The 21,274-nt window shown below is 42.6% G+C and overlaps 1 protein-coding gene across 9 annotated transcripts in view; it reads left to right on the top strand.

Moving 5' to 3' along the window:
* The window catches only part of LOC138580695 (uncharacterized), a 583,872-nt gene that overhangs the window by 309,095 nt on the left and 253,503 nt on the right, over window positions 1-21,274 (top strand). For 5 of the 9 annotated variants that reach the window (XM_069651435.1, XM_069651433.1, XM_069651431.1 and 2 more), the window contains exon 27: window positions 17,682-17,714. The exons of the other annotated variants lie outside the window; for them this stretch is intronic. In XM_069651435.1, coding sequence (XP_069507536.1) covers window positions 17,682-17,714 — 33 coding nt within the window. The remainder of the gene's footprint in view (window positions 1-17,681; window positions 17,715-21,274) is intronic. 9 annotated transcript variants of the gene reach the window in all.

Below are 21,274 nucleotides of genomic sequence, written 5' to 3'. Positions count from 1 at the left end.
ATCTCTCCCTGTCTTCAGCGTTAACTGATGAAGAGGGCGGAGAGGGTGCTGTGGAGCACAGCGGCAGGGATAGCACCACCAGCCGGAGACGCAAGGCCCGGCTCCCCTCCCAGGTTGTGATCTCGTCAGGGAGTGAGGAGTCCGGTGCCACATCCCAGACCGCAGCTGCCGAGGGTAGGTCCAAGAGGCGGAGGTCGGAGTTGGACTCCTCGGCAGCAGAAGGTGCAGCTGAGACCCCACAGGGTCCGATGGAGGAAGATGGCACGGAGTCATCCTGGTTGGTGGGGGGTTTGGTGGAGGAGGCAGTGCAAGGGACAGAGACGGGGTCTGGATGTGGGGATTTCACTGGTGCTAGTGGTGCAGTGCAGGGGCAGGGACAGGAGGCAGCACAGGCCGGGGCAGAGGTGCCTGTGTGTAATCCTGTCCCCGATCCTGTGACTGCATCATCCTGCACCAGCAGGGATGCCTACGTCCAGACCCGTTTTCAGGGAGGGGATCCGCTTACAACAACTGGCCTTCCTCTTCCTGCGTACGTGGCTATCCGGGACCGGATTGAGCCTGTCCTGGGTGGGATGGCGTTGCGTCAACGGACCATGCGAGCTGACCTGCAGTGTTTTCGTGAGGACACTGCACGTCACCTCAAATGCCTTGTTGACTGCGTTGACTTACTGGGACGGGTCACCAGGGCTGGATTCCTCCGTTTGCTGGAACTTGTTCCGACCCCCTCCTCACCTGAACCCCCTATGCGCCAGTCGTCCTCCGTGCCATCTTCCCACCCATGTATCACCTGGGTACCCTGTGGAGCTGCCTCTGACCCTGCGGCCAGGCTGGTGGAGGACACATCCCTGCCACAGTCGGGAGTCAGACATCCAGCAGGGGTGGCCACCTCAACAACTGTACCCCAGCCGGAGGAGGATGTGCAGGCAGCAGGAGCCAGGGCACAGGCACAGGCACAGCAGCAGCAGCAACAAGGTGGGAGCCATGATGGCTCGGGGCCTTCAACATCAGAGGGGCAGGCATCGTCCAGAGGGCAGGAGGACCCAGGACTGGAAGTGTCTTCCATGTGGCTGCGGATAGGCCATGCTATAGATGTGGTGCGGCGGCGGGAGGAAGAGGCGCGGCTCACCATCGTCAGGGCAGAGTTCTCATTGCGTCAGGGCTTTGAGGCGGGCAGAGTGCCACGAGGCGACTCGCAGGGAGTTGGAACAGGCCATGAGTGCCTCCCTGCAAGACCTCGGGGCCAGGGCAGAGGCCCGCCTCCGGGACATCGACATGGAGTTCGATGATGCCCTGGCCCGGGACACCACAGAGTGAGCCACAGGACTTGCCAGCCGCCATTGTATATAGTTAGATAGTGTTAGGTTTCCTTTCCTTTTCTTTTTTATTTTGGTTACGCTTGGACAATGCACCACGTTTTTGTATATAGTTTTTTATTAGGTAGTATTTTTGGTAGGTTTCATTTCATCAGTTGGGCTCATGGACCCTGGATTGTTCATTTGTATATAGTTCACCATTGGATTATTCTCATTTTTTTATTTTCACCATGGAGCAATGGATTTCACTTTCTTTTTTCCCTTGAATTTGCTTTGTTGGACTGTAACTTTGGACACCATTTCTTTTGGATTTCTTTGGATTTTGATTTCTTGTTTTTTATTCTTTTACGGACATGCAGCATTTCTTTAATTATTCCCATTGTTGTGTGTTTTCTTTTAATTACATTCATGTTGTGTTTAATACATTTATTTCTTCATACTTCAATGTGTGGTATTATCGCATTGGTTTCATGCATGTCATGATATGGGTTTTCACATTCACTTGCACCCATTGTGTGTGTGTGACTGACATGTGTTCTTTTACATACTTGCCTTTGGGGTTGTATCATGTAATTGCCTTTTCTATGTGGGTGGATGCAATACTTGGTTGGGTCTTTGGGCTGGGGAGGCTGGCCATAAGGGCCATGATTGAGGATCGTCATGACGTGGGGGAAAGGGGACATGTGTGGGACATGGGTGGGGGCCTGCTGGCAGGTGCCCCTGACTGCTGGGGGGCAGGGGTGCAGGGGGACATGTGTGGGAGATGAGTGGGGGCCTGCTGGTAGGTGCCCCTGACTGCGGGGGGGTGAGGGTGCAGGGGCACATGAGTGGGTGCCTGCTGTCAGGTGCCCCTGACTGCTGTGGGGCAGGGGTGCAGGTGGAAATGTGTGGGACATGTGTGGGGGCCTGCTGGCAGGTGCCCCTGACTGCTGGGGCTGCAGGGGCACATGGGTGGGGGCCTGCTGGCAGGTGCCCCTGACTGCTGGGGGGCGGGATGCAGTGGGACATGTGTGGGACATGAGTGGGGGCCTGCTGGCAGGTGCCCCTGACTGCTGGGGCTGCAGGGGGACATGTGTGGGACATGAGTGGGGGCCTGCTGGCAGGTGCCCCTGACTGCTGGGGGATGGGGGTTCAGGGGGACATGTGTGGGACATGAGTGGGGGCCTGCAGGCAGGTGCCCCTGACTGCTGGGGGGCGGGGGTGCTGGGGGACATGTGTGGGACATGAGTGGGGGCCTGTTGGCAGGTGCCCCACACTGCTGGGGGGCAGAGGTGCAGGGGGACATGTGTGGTACATGAGTGGGGGCCTGCTGGCAGGTGCCCATGACTGCTGGGGGTGCAAGGGGACATGAGTTGGTGATCAGTGGTGCAAGCTGACATGTGGCTTGGCTGGGGGGCATGCCCATGGTGGATGGGCTGCCTGCGGGACATGACCAGAGGTGCGGGGTAGTCCCCCGTGGTATGAGCTGCCTGCAGGAGCTGTGGAGGGTGTAGAGGGAACACCTGGGAGGTCCCACACTGCAATTCACATGTAGGACTCCCCGCACACCCCTGAAATACACGTAACCCACTTGCAGAGGGCCTATCGGGTGTGAAACTTCCCGCGCACCCCTGAAATACAGGTACCCTGCACCCCCAAAATACACGTACCCTGCTCGAATCGCGTGTGAGACTTCACGCGAATTCCAGTTATACACGTACCCCACTCGCACAGGGCCTATTGCTTATGAAACTTCCCGCTCACCCCTAAAATACACGTACCCCACTCGCACAGGGCCTATCGCATGTGAAACTTCCCGCGCACCCCTGAAATACACGTACCCCACTCGCACAGGGCCTATCATGTGTGAGACTTCCCATGCACCCCCGAAATACACGTACCCTGCTCAAATCGCGTGTGAGACTGCACGCGAACCCCAGTTATACACGTACCCCGCTCACACAGGGCCTATCGCGTGTGAGACTTCCCGTGCACCCCCGAAATACACGTACCCTGCTCAAATTGCGTGTGAGACTTCACGCGAACCCGTTATACACGTACCCCACTCGCACAGGGCCAATCACGTGTGAAACTTCCCGCGCAACCCTGAAATACACATAACCCACTCGCACATGGCATATCGCGTGTGAAACTTCATGCGCACCCCAAAATACACGTACCCCGCTCGCACAGGGCCTATCGCGAGTGAAACTTCACGCGAACCCCAGAAATACACTTACCCCACTCGCCCAGGGCCCATCACATGTGAAACTTCACGTGAAGCCCAGAAATACACGTTCCCCACTCAGCGTTTGCTGTGTGGCGGCCCTGTAAACTGGTACAGGGTTAGCGCAGTTCTTTGCGCTCGATTGGGGATTTTGATGGCTTTTCCTTGCGCGAGGGCGTTCTTGGATGTGTAACTGGCGCTGCTGCGCCACGGCTGGTTTTGGATGCTGAAATCCATTAATACGCTGTGCGCGGAAATGGATTTTAGCGCACGTGGCTGGCGCAGAAATTCGCACGCGCACACTGTGCGCCAGCCGCGTGCGCCACTTGTGCGCTAAATTCTATGAATTACCCTGTTAATATTTAATTTTCAATGGAAGGGAATTCCTTATCATTTTCACTTTTATCCTTCTAAATGTCTGAATTTCTGGGGGTTAACCGAAAATGTGTCCCTGTTGCAGAAAAATGATTACCCTTGTACGGCTGCGGATTAAGATTACAGAGGTTACATTGTTAGCAAAATGTGTGATGAAACTGTCAGGAAGAGCTCACTTAGACCATGAGACAGAAACACACAATTGCACAATTGGAGTTTTCAGCAACCTTTCTTCTTTCTTACATCTTACAGTCACTGAAAGCGAGAAGGTTAGCTCAGTGGGTTGAGTGACTGCTAATGAGAATCATGTATGCCCCGTAGATCACTTACTTTCCTAATCAGGCCGTCAACTCAGCTTGCCATTCTATCCAGGTTAATAAAATGAGAACCATCTAGTTCGATGGAAGTAACACCCAGCGTTATAGCTCCTAGAGTTATTTTCAAAATCTTGTTTTCTGTAAAATAAATGTACAACATTTGTTGAGAAAACCTAAGGGTTTTGAAACACCTGGACTCAATGTCCTGGATGCTCCAATTTGATGCCAGTAAGGTTGTATTGATTTACTGATTCAATCCTTCATTCTAAAAATAGACTTTGTTTGTGTCATGCACATTACACGTACAGTTTTTTTTAGAGTCATTAATTGTGTTGAAGAGCAGGTTTCTGAATGCTCCCATTATTGGAAAGTGGATAAAGGAAATAGTCACACAGTTTTTCTCGGTGGAGTAGCCAGGATTTAAACAGCAAACTACAGCTCCTATTGCGAGTTATTTAGTCATTAAAACACAACAATATTAATAGGTTTAACATTTTTGAATTTCCCTTTGCTTTCCTGGCACTTTCAAATCGTTTTCAGACAAAGGCCCACGCTTACTGCATGAAACTATTGCTTATTAAGACGGGTGATATTAATACTAACATTTACAAACTGTACAACATAGCAGCCAACATCAAACAATTTAGTGACGCTCATTTGATTAGCATCTTGCAGATTAAAGTCTGAGCGAGTCGTTCCGGGATCTAATCCTGTCGGCTGCGGGTTATACAAACACGCTGGGCATGATTTACAAAGCGTTATTCAATGGGATTGCGTCATTGTAAAAGACTTTGTAAATCAGGCTCTCTGCCTCAAACTGTCCACCCACTGAACTACCAAGCCTGACAGATGTGTGAAGCCCATATCATGTATGCTGTGGGATAGAGAGCCTTCATCGGAGAGTCAGAGCATGGGGTCCCTACGAGTGGGCACAAGTGAGCTGGGGTGTGCTTTTAAATATGTAGGCACATTATGGGGCTTTTTGTTAGTGCATATGAATGAACGAGTGTGCCAGATTTACGTTTACATATAACTTCCTCACGCTGATCCGAAACTGTACACTCCTATCAAGATGCACTCCTCTCTGAATACCTGTTTTACGAAGAGAAAACCATATAACGTTTTAAGGAAGCCATTCTTCATATAGGATATGAGGATGCAAGCCAAAAACCACTCAAGAGGTTGCATTTCTGCCTCACCTGTCCCTGTTGAAAAGGTGATTGGAAACTGTGATATGACACCATTTATGCCTGCTCACCAAATCACTCACATGATGGTTGTCAATGGCAGTGGGCACACACACAAACTCAGGAAGCAAGTGCAACGCTGCTGGTGGCCCTATTTGCCTGCAGTGCAGAAGGCTCTGACAGGGCCATCTGCACTGCAGGCAGCTAGCCAGCAGCAGCTTGCTGCGTCACAGTTAGACGGAAGGTCCTTTCCGCTACAGCTCACCAGGTCCCAACACCTGAGTGCGTCGTCGGCACTCAGGTGTCGGGACCGGGTGAGGTGGCTGGGTGGAGCGTAAGGACATCAGAGGTCTTCAACTTCAACAATATAAATTTATAACAAACACACATCTAAAACCTACCTCATTGGCAGAAGTAAGGCTCGGTTGCTTCAAAGCTTTGCTCAGCCTCTCTCCAACAACACCACAAGGCCGTCAGCCTGAGCAGGCCAAGAACAAAATGGAGGATCCTGCAGCCGACGCACACCTCCCTTAGCCACGCCACCAGCATCCTCTGATTCGAGGAGGATGCTGGAGTCAAAAGACATTATTAGTGGTTGCAAACAAATCGGCAGAGATTGCACTTGCAACCCCTGGCAATCCCAGAATGACGTCCCTGCAGCCTTTTCACAGCACAGCTTTGCTGTCATACATGTGTCTACTTCAAATCACTGTGAGCTGTTACACACAGTCTCACTTGTATCAACATCTTGAAGTGGACAGAATTCTTAGCTATTAAATATGTAATCCTAATGAGAAATAATGACCTTGGTGACTCAAACTGAAGATTCAATGATCTAGCTAGCTGGTGTGACCAGGTGACCATCATACATGTATTTGTTAGGCAGAAACCTGTGCAGTTCCCTTAGGGACCACTGCAAAAGATTTAGGGCTACAGGTGATTGGCAGTAAACCCAATTGGTAGCAGTCTGCACCACACAGATTTACCTGGTAGCTGTGCCTGAGCAGTCAGACCTCTCTCAAGATGAGTTAGGCAGTATATAGAGTATACACAATAGGTACAGAGATACAGTAGCACAAGCAAACACTGACCAGAGCTTTGTTGTAAAAGTATATAATTATTTATTTAAAGACACACTTGTAAATTACACTAGCACAAAAAGGGGTAAGTAAATTCAACACACAGTCACTATTATATATGTACAACCCTAATTACTTATTAGAAAAGTCTTAATGAGAAACACTACTTATTTTCAGACAGAGGTGAGCGCTTAATATAAGATGGCACTCTAATAAGTTATAGAAAAAGGGAGGGAAAAGGCAAAGTTATGAAAGCACACACATTTCAATACTTTTCAAAGAACCACAGTGAGGCAAGTTAGGCAAAGTCTACTGGAGAGCAAGGAAGTTCAAATGCGAGGCCCACTCTTAGAGAGAGCAAGCGAAATGTGTCCAGGATCAAACAGTGGGGTTATGCCCAAAGAGTCTTTGTAAATAGTTCACAAAAGATTGAGATCAAGTCAGGAAAAGTTAGTTAACAGGCCCCAGGCTAACCCAGGTTAGAAAATCGAGGATTAACTGTCACTCCGAACGATCTGTCGCAAGGGAAGCCAGACGGGACACAGTACCTGAAATGGGAAGAACGCTCCAGCGGGGCAGTTGTTCCTGGCAGCAGATGCAAGTCAGTGTTTCGTCCAGAGGAAGAGGAGGTCCCGACGTGGAGGAAAGATGAAGGTTGGTGTACTGCCAGGGAAGAAACTAGCCGCGGAGTTTCCAGGTTACAAGGTACTACCCTTTTCTTCGCGGTAGTGGTAAACCGTGGCATTCCAGTTGCCGGGGTGCTTGGCATGAGCAAGGCGGCCACGAGATGCTCCAGGAAGGCGAAAAGATGGGCAAACCAGTTATCCCCACCAGTCAAAGGAAGAAGACTCTCCGGACTGGAGATATCCTCTGTCGTCAGGAAAAGAGGTGAGACAGTTCAGGGTCCAGGGGTGGTGTCGTTGTTGCAGGCTTCTCCCTCCTCGGATTCTTTAGGTCCTGTGGCGACTTCTGAAGTTCCAGTCCCCAAAGCCCTGCTTTTATGCAGAAAACCCCCATTCATTCAGCCTAGCTGTCACTGAAACATGCTAAGAGGTGAGCCGGGTGGCTCACCACTTGGGCCAATCACACAAGAGTGCGACTTGAGCTGCCGCGGCAACTCAGTCCAGGGTGCCTAAACCCCCTCCCACCCCCCCTGTGTTACCCAGACAGAGTGGCACCACTTTTGGAGGCTTCTGTGAGAAGCCCGCCAAAAAGTGGAACACAGGGTTCGACTTGGGTTGGAGTCACAGAAGCAAACACAAACGCCATTTTGGAACCATGTTTCGGCAGAAAAAAACAACCGGTAAAATTATATTAATTTAATAAACCGGCGGTATGTTCGAGGCTATTTTAAAAAGTGGCACCCTCGAACAATGGGAAAATCCCATAGGAATATATTTGCGCTCAAATATAAAAAATAGTATCCACTGCCACCAACCAAAACTCGGTCAGGGGACTGGACAGTGCCCCCTCGAACAACAGACCCTGGGGCAATCGAATTGCCTGACCAGTACCCCACAATATGATGGTTTGTACTGGTTCTGTTCACAATTTAAGACTAGTAAAGCCAATGGTGACTTTACATGCCCTGGGAGAGAGTAGTCAGTCCCAGGGTATGGAGTCTATGTTTAGGGGGTCGCTACAACACCCCTGGGTTACTGCACGGAGGGTGCTGTGTGACCCACATATCAAAAACACATGAAACCCTTTGGGGTGAACGACCCCATAGCCCATAGAACACATACAAAGTCAAAGGGACACCTCAAATCATGTCTAAGAGTGGGAGAAAAAAGAGTCTCACTCTTAGCAGGAAAAAAAATTAACCCCAAAAAATCCAGCAAAGCTGCTGGGAGACTCACTAGATTTGGGAAATTAGCCTTTACAGAGAATTCTCCATAACAGTATTTACTTTGTCAACATATCAATTCACTTTAATTCATCATTGAACTATTTGTGGAGTTGGTGGTGGCCGTGTGGTAAATATTACATTGTTGTTGCTAAAATCCAAGACGGTGTTATTCTCTGGGTATTGTTGTTCTTTAATGCTATAATGAATATGTCCTAAGAGATTCCACCTGGCATTTCACAGTACCTCATATCATAGTATCACTGATGTACCTTTCTTTCGTAGCCTATGTGATTTTCATGTAGCAGATTGTTGGAGGGCAGCAAAATCTGATGTCTGATGTGGGAAGGTTGAGGATTGCAATGAAACAATCCCTGTTATTCTTCATGACAATGTTAAGTACAGCATCAAACATCACCTCACCACTAAAGCAAATATTAGTGCATTTCAAGAATGATTCTAAGAAACAGACTATTTACTTGCCTATGACAATTGGGTGCCATTACTACCATAGAAATTCCTTAACCCATCATACCCATTCTGGGTATCATTTAGGGAGCAGTACACAGGATAATGAGTCATATACATGCCATTGGCAAGCTAAATTACATGAGTTGGACAGAAATCAACGAGATTTCAAGAAGCTGAATCATGTTCAATCGCAGGAAACACACCAGAAAACGTATTTTTTTTTCCAAACACTTAACGCCTTCCAGATAGATGTTTCACACAGACTATAACAAAGCTCTTTATCCAAGGATGGCATTTCCCTGATTATCATTTTTGATTATCACATTGTCTGACAGCTTATCAGTTTTTCCAAGGCAGAATGTGCTTCAAAACATTGTATGATGTGAAACACAGCATCTATTACATTAACCATATTCTGTGGAGATATTTAGCTATCACAACATTAATCATGATGAATGCAGTGTATTAAGTGTATTAAGATGTTCCATACAGTGTTTTTTAAAACAAAACATATAGTTGTATTCAAATCTATTAATGCGATTAATATAAAAAGTGAAACAGTGTTACCTCTATGGTGTATTTTATAGCACTAACAGAATATGCTTTAAGTGAATGAGCTGTTAATGTCTGGATTGATCACGCCCTGTGTTTTGCCTAGTACTGCACACACAAACTGTGCCAAGCACAGACTGGGGTTGTCTTCTGCATTATCACAGAAAAAGAATGCACTCAATTAGACACACATCAATCAGGAATCACAAAGCACCATGAATGTGCCACACAATAGTTCACATACTTTTAATAGTGATACCATGTTGCTTCCAACCAGAGGTATTGATTTAGAGTGTACAGATATAGGGACTGATATGTAGAACACATAATGCCGTAATTGATAAACAAGGAAATAACCATGATTGAGGCAAGTAATTGTATAATGTGTTACTGAAGTACTCACCAACGACCTGTTTTTAATTAATCTAGCGTCGATTAACTCCTCATTCTTTGGGTTACTTATAGGAAATGTAGACAATTCACATACGCAAATAGCACCACTGCATCAGATATAAATGGCTTTGCAGGACATATTTATGTATGTTCTTTGAACTCCTCACAGACATCTAATTTTGGGATCAGATATAAGTCAGGTTCCCAAGGTTGAAATAGCATTTCAGGAGTCACAATTTTGACGTACTTGTCTTCTTGCAAAACACCCACATTATGTATTAAATGAGTTGATGAATCAATTCTGGAGTAACAACCGGAATATAGATAACCTATTTCCAATCTTTCTATATCAATGTACAATGGGATTGCACTCCACATTTAACATTCAAACTTTTCTTGGATGATGTCCACCTCTCTTTTTGTGATCAGTGCCATCATTTGACGAGTGAAGTCAGATGATACAAAATATAGAGATGTACAGACTTGAATCAATTGAGACACTGCACCGTGAATTTCCTGTACAGACTATGTCAGAATATTTTCAAATGGGTTTACCACATTTAACATGTCTTGCAGCAGCTTATCATGTTTTACAATAATACTGGTAGTATGTTCCAATATCGTGGCCTGCTCATTGAGGGTCTAAATTGTTTGATTCACATGAATCACTTCACTCTGTGCACCCTTAAATTCACCTAAAGCATGGTGTAACATTTTCAAATCATGTCCCAATTATTGTGTGTTGCTGCCTAATGTGTTTACAGATACAGCGTTAGCTGTTGTTATTGTTCTGCCCACCACAGCACCAATTATGGTCATTACAATCATTGCAACCAAAAGACTGGCCACTCACTTTCCCCTCATTTTCTTGGTACTAGATGAACTCAATCATTTTTTTTCCAATTGTAACATCACCTCCTTAATTGCCCTTTGAGACCCCTGTTTGTGAGTCTGCACCCATTCCTCTACTTGCACCAATTGTATCTCTGATCCATTCAATGACCAAATTTGGGTTCAAGCTAGTATACCTGTTTTGATATAAGAGTCTTGTAATCCCCAATATAAGACGCAGAGCTTCTTCCAAATGCAATTGCTGAGACTGGTCCCAGGTCTAGTAGAACTTGACATTTCACTAAAGTGATACATGGAATGTTCATAATAACTATTAGTACCAAGAAGGACCAGAAAATGTGCTGTCTTATTCCACTATGCGTGGGCTACAGCCACTTCATCTTTCCTCTGTAAGCAGGTGTCACCACCTTCTCTCCCCTCTTCAGTGCATGGGTTTTTTTCCGGGGACTCTGGTTCGGAGGTGGTCTCCTCTGGATCTGGCTGCCTCCAACTCCCGGACCGCTGGTGCGGAAATATTATCTAGATTAAAGCGAAAAAAAAACAATTAAGAATTAAATACACTGATTCATTCATTTTTCCCTTTCATTTTGATATCATCTGAAGTAAAATGTTGTATTATGCACAGAAACATACAATATAAAAAACAGTCAATGATAACTTTTGTGGACTTGGAAATATGTGGGTTGAGTATAAGAGATACAATATGGCACATCTTTTGTTATTGGCTGTAGGAAAATGTAGGCTAATATAACATACCTCAATGTAATATTCTCAAATGAAATTAAATAAATGGTCATCAACTTAAGGCAATTACCTATTTCATTGTTCTCACACATCAACCTGGTATACCTAGCAATCAAAATGCAAGTCACCTAGACACCTATATGTGTTCATTCTTTTCCTAAGTATGCATTATATTTTTTATACCCTTTGTTCTCATTTTTATAAATGTATATGCTCACACATTTCATTCCCCCTTTTCACATTCACTTTAAAATGTACACTAAGTTACTCAACTGATGTATCTCTCCTTTCACCCTTTTACAATCCAGTTTTATACTTTTTTATATTTTTCACACCTACTTACCTGCTATTGTGAATCCCTTAAAGATGCAAATGCTTCATTTTCAGAACAGAATTACACTTTTAAGCGCGTCCTTTTCAGAACTGAATTGCACTTTTCACTCCCTACTAGTTTCTCCAATTTGTTCTATCCGCCTTGCCTCATGTTTTGGGTGGAATGGTTTCATTTGGTTAACATTGGCACATTTTTCCACAATTAAGTCTCCCTCTTTTATGACTATTCTGTAGACTACATGTGAAACCTTATCTACAATTCTAAATGGCCTACACCATGATGCAAGGAAATTTGCATGTTTATGTTTATGTTTACCAAAGTCAAACTTATATACCAGGTCGCCTATCTCATATTTTCTCACAGATGATTCTTGTTATAGTATGATTTTGCACTGTCATACGCTTTTAACTAATTCCTATGCACAAAAACAAAAGCATGTTGCAAGTGCTTTCTCAGCTTTTCTATATATTCGTTGATCATGGATGCATTTATTAGGACCTGTTAAGCAGATGTTGTGGTAAAAACCATTTTCCTACCTGTCAAAATTTCATGTGGACTGAGATTTATTGATCTAGATCGTGTTGACCTAATAGCAATTAACACTAAAGGATGTTGCAGATCCCAAATGGATCCTGTCTCACCTACACACCTTTTCAATATTTCAACTATTGATATGTTGCACTGTTTTCCTACCCCCAGAAGAAGGGGGATGGTATGAAATGTGCAACTTTCTCTTCACGCTCATGATTTGCAATATGTTTGTCATTATTGCACTAGTAAAATGACTTATGTGGTCTGATTCTATTCTCTGAGGTAATCCAAATGATTGACTAGCAAAGTGGCTACCATGTGTGCACTGCAATCTGGGGCTGGGATGCACCCCACCCATTTAGACATTAAACAAACAATTGTAAAGAAGTATCTGTTACCCTGTGCTGGCCTTTGCAAAGGCCCAATGAAGTCTATTTGAAGGTGTGACCATGGGAGTGTCAAACCTCTTTTCGGTACCCTGTGTGTTGGGGAAGCAGGTTGAAATTGTGCATACATTAGACATTCCCTCGTATAGAGTTCTAAATCCTGTGACATGTGTGGCCAATATGCATAATCTTTTAAAATTTCCAAAGTTTTCTGGGAGCCTCTTTGGCCTGCAGTTATTCCATTGTGGGCATGATATAGCATCAGCCATCTAAATGACAAAATCCCATTGGATTTGGCCCGATACTGATTCCTGAATCATCAGCCCATCTTGTAAATAAATTCTCTTTTTGTTTTTAATAGAAAGCAACTCTGCCATCCAAGCTCCATTTTTGGCTAACTGATCGGCCTCGTCATTTCCTTCCTTTTCTTCTCGTGGTGGTTTCAAATGACCATGTATTTTCCTCCAGTGAATGATCATGCCATTTACTGAAACCAGTTTGTCTGTGGCTTGGATCATGTTGCCATGTTTAAATGGTTTCTAGTTATATGTGAGCATTCCTCTCAATTTCCAGCTTGGTAAATATTCCATAAAACTATTTAGCTCATAATAAGAATCAGTGACTACAACTATTTCTTAAAGTTTACATTCTATGGCTGTAGATATTCCCTTATAAATGGTGGCCAATTCTGCAACATGACTGCTTTTGGGTCCTAACTTCATGCTTACTCTTGGAATGTCATTGCATTATCCCCAAACATTTCCGATCACTGCCACTAGTTCTTTTTCAGAATCACCTTCCACATGATGTGCAAATCCATATATATAAATGGTTGGAAGATCATTGCATGTTTCTTCATTGAAAGCATTGTGTGGGGATTTCTCAAATTCATATAAATGACTTTCTATGTCAGTCTCTTCAGGCATACAGACAGCTTCACAACCATGTAATTCCGATATCCCTTGACCAATTGAACTCTTTTTGTTTGGTCCACATCTCACTTCCACTGAAAACCCCTGTAGTGCTAACATCCATGAAGTCATTCTTACCTTGGTCAAATTCCCTGATCTGATTCTTTTACTATGTAAACATTGTAGAGGCTGGTGATGTGTTTCAACAATCACCCATATCCCTTGAATAATGGCACAGAAAGGTTGTAATGCCCATACAGAAGTCAAACGTGCCTTTCCATATTCGCTAAATTTGGTTGCTTCCTGTGACAATGCTAAATAGTATATGCAATAGAATTGTTATTTGCATCATGTTTTTGGTAGAGTACTGCTGACATACATTGATCCGTGATTCCTATTTCAACAAAGAAATCTTCATTTTTATTAGATATGCCAAACATGGCATGTTTATCAAACAGTTTTTTTTTTTAACTTGGCCTTTTTTCCTTTTCCTATTTGCAGGGCACACCCTGTGTCAGTAATTTGCTTATAGGCTGCTTAATCTCTGCATAAATTCCAATGCATTTCCTGTTGTAACCTGTCAACCATAGCAAACTCTTTAGACTTTTTAGGTTGGTGGGATCTTTTCATTTCTGAATTGCATCCAATTCTTTCTTTTGCAGGTTTAACCCATGTACTGTCACTTCATGGCCTAGAAAGTTTATCCCAGTTGCATCTGGGAGTACCTTGCTCAGGAATATCCCAAATTCACTCCCACTACTGACATACCCAAAAGGGGTCTGGGACCATGCATATTGTAATTTGTCAAAGGAAAATGCAAATACATGTTATATACCTTCAGCTAATGGTGCACACAAGTAACCAGCTGAGCTGTAAGATCCAAGGTGGTAAATACCTGTAACCCTTCAACCTGTGCAAGACCTTGATCAATATATGGAAGGGGCAACCTTGAAACTGAAACCCTCTTGTTCAATTCACTCAAGCCATGGGGCTTTAGTACACCTAATATGGGAGTATTTTAAGTACTATGAATGGGCCTAACGATGCCTCTAGATTCCTCTAGATTCAAAATGTTTAATTACTTCAGCCAGTGACTCCAGACATGCCAAGGGTAACCTATATTGTCACACAAATACTAGCTCCCTACCATATCATTCTGGTAGTGTGGCAACTAGCAAATCAGTCAGCCCACAATCATAAGCATCTTTGGCAAAAACCTCTTTGAACTCCATAAATATGTTCCTTAATTGATCCCTCTCTTCTTCATTTGTGCAAGCATCTGCAGCTTGAATCTGCTCCTCTCCCGATCTTAGAACATTCTGGGAACTACGCCAATGGAGGAACCTCTGTACTCCCTTCTAGTTGTGTGGCAGTATCTCTTTGGAGAGCCGCAACCCTCAAATATTTTGGAATATTCACCTTGATTATAAGAGATACAATATGGCACATCTTTCATTATTGGCTGTAGGAAAATGCAGGATAACATAACAGACCTCAATATGAGATTCTCAAATGAAATAAAATAAATGATCATTGCCTATAGGTAATTCCCTATGTAATTGGTCTCACACATCGACTTGCGACCTAGCAATCAAAATGCAAGTCAACTGGACACCTAGATCATTTTAATCATTTTCCTAAATATACTTTATTTTTTTTATACCCATTGTTCTCATTTTTATAAATGTATATACTCACCTGTTTCATTACGTCTTTTTCACATCCACTTTAAAACGGACACACAGTTACTCAACTAATCGCTCTTTCCTTTCACTCCTTTACACTCCAGGTTGATATTTTGTTTATTGTTCACACCTACTTACGTGCAATGGTGAATCCCTTTGAGGTGCAAGCACTTCATTTTCAGAACAGAATTACACTTTTCACTCCCTACTAGTTTCATCAATTTGTTCTAACCTCCTGTTTTGGATGGAATGGTTTAATTTGCTTAACATGGACAAATTGTTCCACAGTTAACTTTTATGGCTATTCTGTAGACTACAGGCGAAACCTTATCTACAATTCTAAATGGCACGCACGATGATGCGAGGACATTTGCATTTTTATGTTTATCTTTACCAAAGTCAAACTTATATACCTGGTTGCATATCTCTTATTCCCTCACAGATGTTTTCTTGTCATAGTATGAGTTGGACTGTCAGCAGCTTTTTCAAAATTCCTCTGCGCAAACGCAAAAAACATCTTGCAAGTGCTTTCTCAGCTCTTCCATATATTTGTGGATTGTGGATGCATTTATTACGACCTGCTCATTGGTTCTGTAAAGCAAATGCTGTGGCAAAACCATTTTCCTACCTGTGAAAATGTCATCTGGACTGAGATGTATTGATCTAGATATTGTTGACATGGAAGATGCATGACTCCACGTATGCCTTTCAGGAATACAATTAGGGAATTGTTCTCTGCAAAGTAAGTTTGCAAATTTAGTTCATGTGGAGTCCCAAATTACTTGTGTTTTGAAGAGGCTATTTCACAGACCTAAACAATTATTTGTTTGATAAAAACCCATGCAAACAATTCTGCTGTTATTCCTACGACAAATGAAGATATTTTAGATTGATTTTCTCACAGACTACTCCAAACCTCCTAATTTTAGGTTTTGTTTTACCACATTAGCATTTGTACATCTCATATTTGTACTGATCCTGTCAGCCTTTCTGGGACGTAATTTCACCAAAAGGCCAGGGGTAGCGAAGGTGACATCACATGGTCCTTGACCCCCCTAATGACATCACAGGAAGTGATGTCATTTGAACCCGCCCCCAAGTACATTGAAGGAAGTGGGGTAATGTCATTTGATTCCTGCCCCAAAATGACATCACAGGATGTGCTGGTGCACGTCATTTCGCCAATTGACATCACAGGAAGTGGCATCATCTGCTTTCATGCACAACACAAATGACACTTTTTGCACAACACTTCTGCTAGGGGTAATGACACATCAGTAATGCAGATGCAAATTCATACACCTTGGACATCTAACACTATTCACACTAAGTTTTACCCCAGTAGGTGTCACATAAGTGACTGAGACCCAAGCCATAACCTAAACATGGAGTACACTGATTGATGTGCTGCACCTCAAATTAACATTATTTGAATAAACTTGACCAGAGCCACTTCCATTGTCATGTTTACAACTCTAATGTTGTATACATATTTTAAAACTATTTCAGAGAGACATTACACATATGAACTCTACTGATCAGTATTAATTCAATATATCAACATGAGTATATGAGAATTGAAAGGCAGATACAACAGATTACTTCAGCGATTCGCACATGACACTAGATAGAGTAATTTTAATAAACAGAATTCAAAGTGAACATAACGTTAAGTGGAATGTTTTTTTTTTGTTGAAAACTCTCTTTATTGAATTTTTAAACAAATTGGAAACATTCCCTAAACAAAACCCCCACCCCAACTCACGTCTGTGGCGACCACTACTCCATTCCGGATTCACTTTCTTCCCGGGTTCGCACTTCACACTCATTGCAGATCTAATAGTCTCAGGTGTTGTGAGATCCACATCACTCTAAAATCATCCTTAAGAAAAGTTACTATTTCCCCCCAGTCCGCGACAAAGTACTGTACTTTGTTGTCCATGGAATGTTTTAAAAGCAACATCACCCTAATCATGGCCAATCATCGGAGACATCAGTTAGTGGGTTAATTGTGGAAGGGAGTGGGTTGGTGGTCGATAGACATTCATAGATGGCAAAATATCATGTCACAATGAGTCCAAATCTCCAGGTTTTCTATTGTTGAGAGTGCGATGTTAAAGCTACCATTAATTGATACATTACACACATTGACACTCACCCATGGGTCTCAAGTCGATGGTCGTGTTCTCCTTCGGCTATCTGCAAAACGAGTGATTTGAGTCTGTGCTCCTTGTTTGCAAGGAAATATCAGGGGGTTAACTGAAAATATGTCCCTGTTGAAGAAAAATGATTACCCTCGTACGGCTGTGGATTAAGATTACAGAGGTTACGGTTTTAGCAAAATGTGTGATGAAACTGTCAGGAAGAACTCACTTAGACCATGAGACAGAAACACACAATTACACAATTGGAGTTTTCAGCAACCTTTCTTCTTTCTTACATCTCAACATATGAATTCACTTTACCTCATCAGTGAACTATTTGTTTTTTTCCCCATAGGGCGTACACGGTGGAGTTGGTGGTGGCCGTGTGGTAAGTATTACATTGTTGTTGCTAAAATCCAGGATGGTACTATTGGCTGGTATTGTTGTTCTCTAATGCTATAATAACTATGGGCCCCATTCCTCTACTTGAACCAATTGTATCTCTGATCCATTCAATGACCAAATTTGGGTTCAAGTCGTATACCTGTTTTGATATAAGAGTCTTGTAATCCCCAATATAAAACGCAGAGCTTCGTCCAATTGCAATTCCTGAGACTGGTCCCAGGTCTATTAGAACTTGTCCTTTCACTAAAGTGATACATGGAATGTTCGTCGTAACTATAAGTACCAAGAAAGACCAGAAAATGTGCTGTCTTATTCCACTATGCATGGGCTACAGCCACTTCATCTTTCCTTTGTAAGCAGGTGTCACCACCTTCTCTCCCCTTCTTCAGTGCCTGGGTTTTTTTCCAAGGAACTCTGGATTCCTCTGGATCTGGCTGCCTCCAACTCCCGGACTGCTGGTGTGGAAATAGTATCTAGATTAAAGCGAGAAAAAAACAATTAAGAATCAAATACACTGATTCATTAATTTTTCCCTTTCATTTTGATATCATCTGAAGTAAAATGTTGTATTATGCACAGAAACATACAATATAAATAACAGTCAATGATAACTTTTCTGGACTTGGAAATATGTGGGTTGAGTATAAGAGATACAATATGGCACATCATTTGTTATTGTCTGTCCGAAAATGCAGGTCAACATAACATACCTCAATGTAATATTCTCAAATGAAATAAAATAAATGATCATCGCCTTAAGGCAATTCCCTATTTCATTATTCTCACACATCGACCTGGTATACCTAGCAATCAAAATGCAAGTCACCTGGACACCTATATGTGTTCATTCTTTTCCTAAATATGCATTATATTTTTATACCCATTGTTCTCATTTTTATAAATGTATATGCTCACATATGTCATTCCCCCCTTTTCACATTCACTTTAAAACGTAAACTAAATTACTCAACTGATGTATCTCTCCTTTCACCCCTTTACAATCCAGTTTTATACTTTTTAATATTTTTCACACCTACTTACTTGCTATGGTGAATCCCTTTAAGATACAAACGCTTCATTTTCAGAACAGAATTACACTTTTAAACGCTTCATTTTCAGAACAGAATTGCACTTTTCACTCCGTACTAGTTTGTCCAATTTGTTCTAACCGCCTTGCCTCATGTTTTGGGTGGAATGGTTTCATTTGGTTAACATTAGCACATTTTTCTACAGTTAAGTCTCCCTCTTTTATGACTATTCTGTAGACTACATGTGAAACCTTATCTACAATTCTAAATGGCCTACACCATGATGCAAGGAAATTTGCATGTTTTTGTTCATCTTTACCAAAGTCAAACTTATATACCAGGTCGCCTATCTCATATTTCCTCACAGATGATTCTTGTTATAGTATGATTTTGCACTGTCATACGCTTTTAACAAATTCCTCTGCACAAAAACAAAAGCATGTGGCAAGTGCTTTCTCAGCTTTTCAATATATTCGTTGATCATGGGTGCATGTATTAGGACCTGCTCATTGGTTCTGTAAAGCAGATGTTGTGGTAAAAATCATTTTCCTACCTGTCAAAATTTCATGTGGACTGAGATTTATTGATCTAGATTGTGTTGTCCTAATAGCCATTAACACTAAAGGATGTTGCAGATCCCAAATGGATCCTGCCAAACCTACAAACCTTTTCAATAGTTCAACTATTGATATGTTGCACTGTTTCTTACCCCCAGAAGAAGAGGGATGGTATGAAATGTGCAACTTTCTCTTCACAATCATGATTTGCCATATGTTTGTCATTATTGCACTAGTAAAATGACTTATGTGGATTTATTCTATTCTCTGAGGTAATCCAAATGATTGACTAGCAAAGTGGCTGCCATGTGCACACTGCAATCTTGGGCTGGGATGCACCCCACCCATTTAGAAATTAAACAAACAAGTGTAAAGAAGTATCTGTTTCCCTGTGCTGGCCTTTGCAAAGGCCCAATGAAGTCTATTTGTAGGTGTGACCATGGGAGTGTCAAAACTTTTTTCAGCAATGGTACCCTGTGTGTTGGGGAAGCAGGTTGAAATTGTGCAAACACTAGACATTCCCTCGTATAGAGTTCTAAATCCTGTGACATGTGAGGCCAATAAGGATAATCTTTTAAAATGTCCAAAGTTTTCTGGGAGCCTCTTCGGCCTGCAGTTATTCCATTGTGGGCATGACATAGCATCAACCATCAAAATGACAAAATCCCATTGGATTTGGCCCAATACTGATTTGTGAATCATCAGCCCTTCTTGTAAATTAATTCCCTTTTTGTTTATAATAGAAAGCAACTCTGCCATCCCAGTTCCATTTTCGGCTAACTGATCGGCCTTGTCATTTCCTTCATTTTCTTCGCATGGTGTTTTCAAATGACCATGTATTTTCCTCCAGTGGATGATCATGCCATTTACTGAAACCCGTTTGTCTGTGGCTTGGATCATTTTGCCATGGTTAAATGGTTTCTAGTTATATGAGAGCATTCCTCTCAATTTCCAGCTGGGTAAATATTCCATAAAACTATTTAGCTCATAATAAGAATCAGTCACTACAACTATTTCTTAAAGTTTACTTTCTATGGCTGTAGATATTCCCTTATAAATGGTGGCCAATTCTGCAACTTGACTGCTTTTGTGTCCTAACTTCATGCTTACTCTTGGAATGTCATTGCATTATCCCCAAAGATTTTGTATCACTGCCACCGGTTCTTTTTCCGTATCACCTTCCATGCGATATGCACATCCATCTACATAAATGGTTGGAAGATCATTGCATGTTTCTTCATTGAAAGCATTGTGTGGGGATATCTCAAATTCCCTTAAATGAGTTTCTACGTCAGTGTCTTCAGGCATACAAACAGCTTCACAATCATGTAATCTGATAGCCCTTGACCAATTGGACTCTTTTTGTTTGATCCACATCTCACTTCCACTGAGAATCCCTGTAGTGCTAACATCCATGAAGTCATTCTTGACTTGGTCAAATTCCCTGATCTGATTCTTTTACTATGTTAACATTATAGATGCTGGTGATGTGTTTCAACAATCACCCATATCCCTTGAATAATGGGACAGAATTGTTGCAATGCCCATACAGACGTCAAACGTGCCTTTTCATATTCACTAAATTTTGTTGCTTCCTGTGACAATGCTGTGCTTGTATATGCAATAGAATTGTTATTTGCATCATGTTTTTGGTAGAGTACTGCTGACATACATTGATCTGTGATTCCTATTTCTACAAAGAAATCTTCATTTTTATTGGATATGCCAAACATGGCATTTTTATTTTAACTTGTCCTTTTTTCCTTTTCCTATTTGCAGGGCACACCCTCTGTCAGTAATTTGCTTATAGGCTGCTTAATCTCTGCGTAAAGTCCAATACATTTCCTGTTGTAATCCGTCAATCCTAGCAAACTCTTTAGACTTTTTAGGTGGGTGGGATCTTTTAATTTCTGAATTGCTTCCACTTATTTCTTTTGCAGCTTTAATCCATGTACTGT

Source organism: Ambystoma mexicanum, chromosome 3p, assembly GCF_040938575.1.
Source record: "Ambystoma mexicanum isolate Mex_15411 chromosome 3p, UKY_AmexF1_1, whole genome shotgun sequence".
NCBI classification, from domain to species: Eukaryota; Metazoa; Chordata; class Amphibia; order Caudata; family Ambystomatidae; genus Ambystoma; species Ambystoma mexicanum.
The sequence above is the reverse complement of the archived record's forward strand: the minus strand, read 5'-3'. Positions and strand labels throughout refer to the sequence as shown.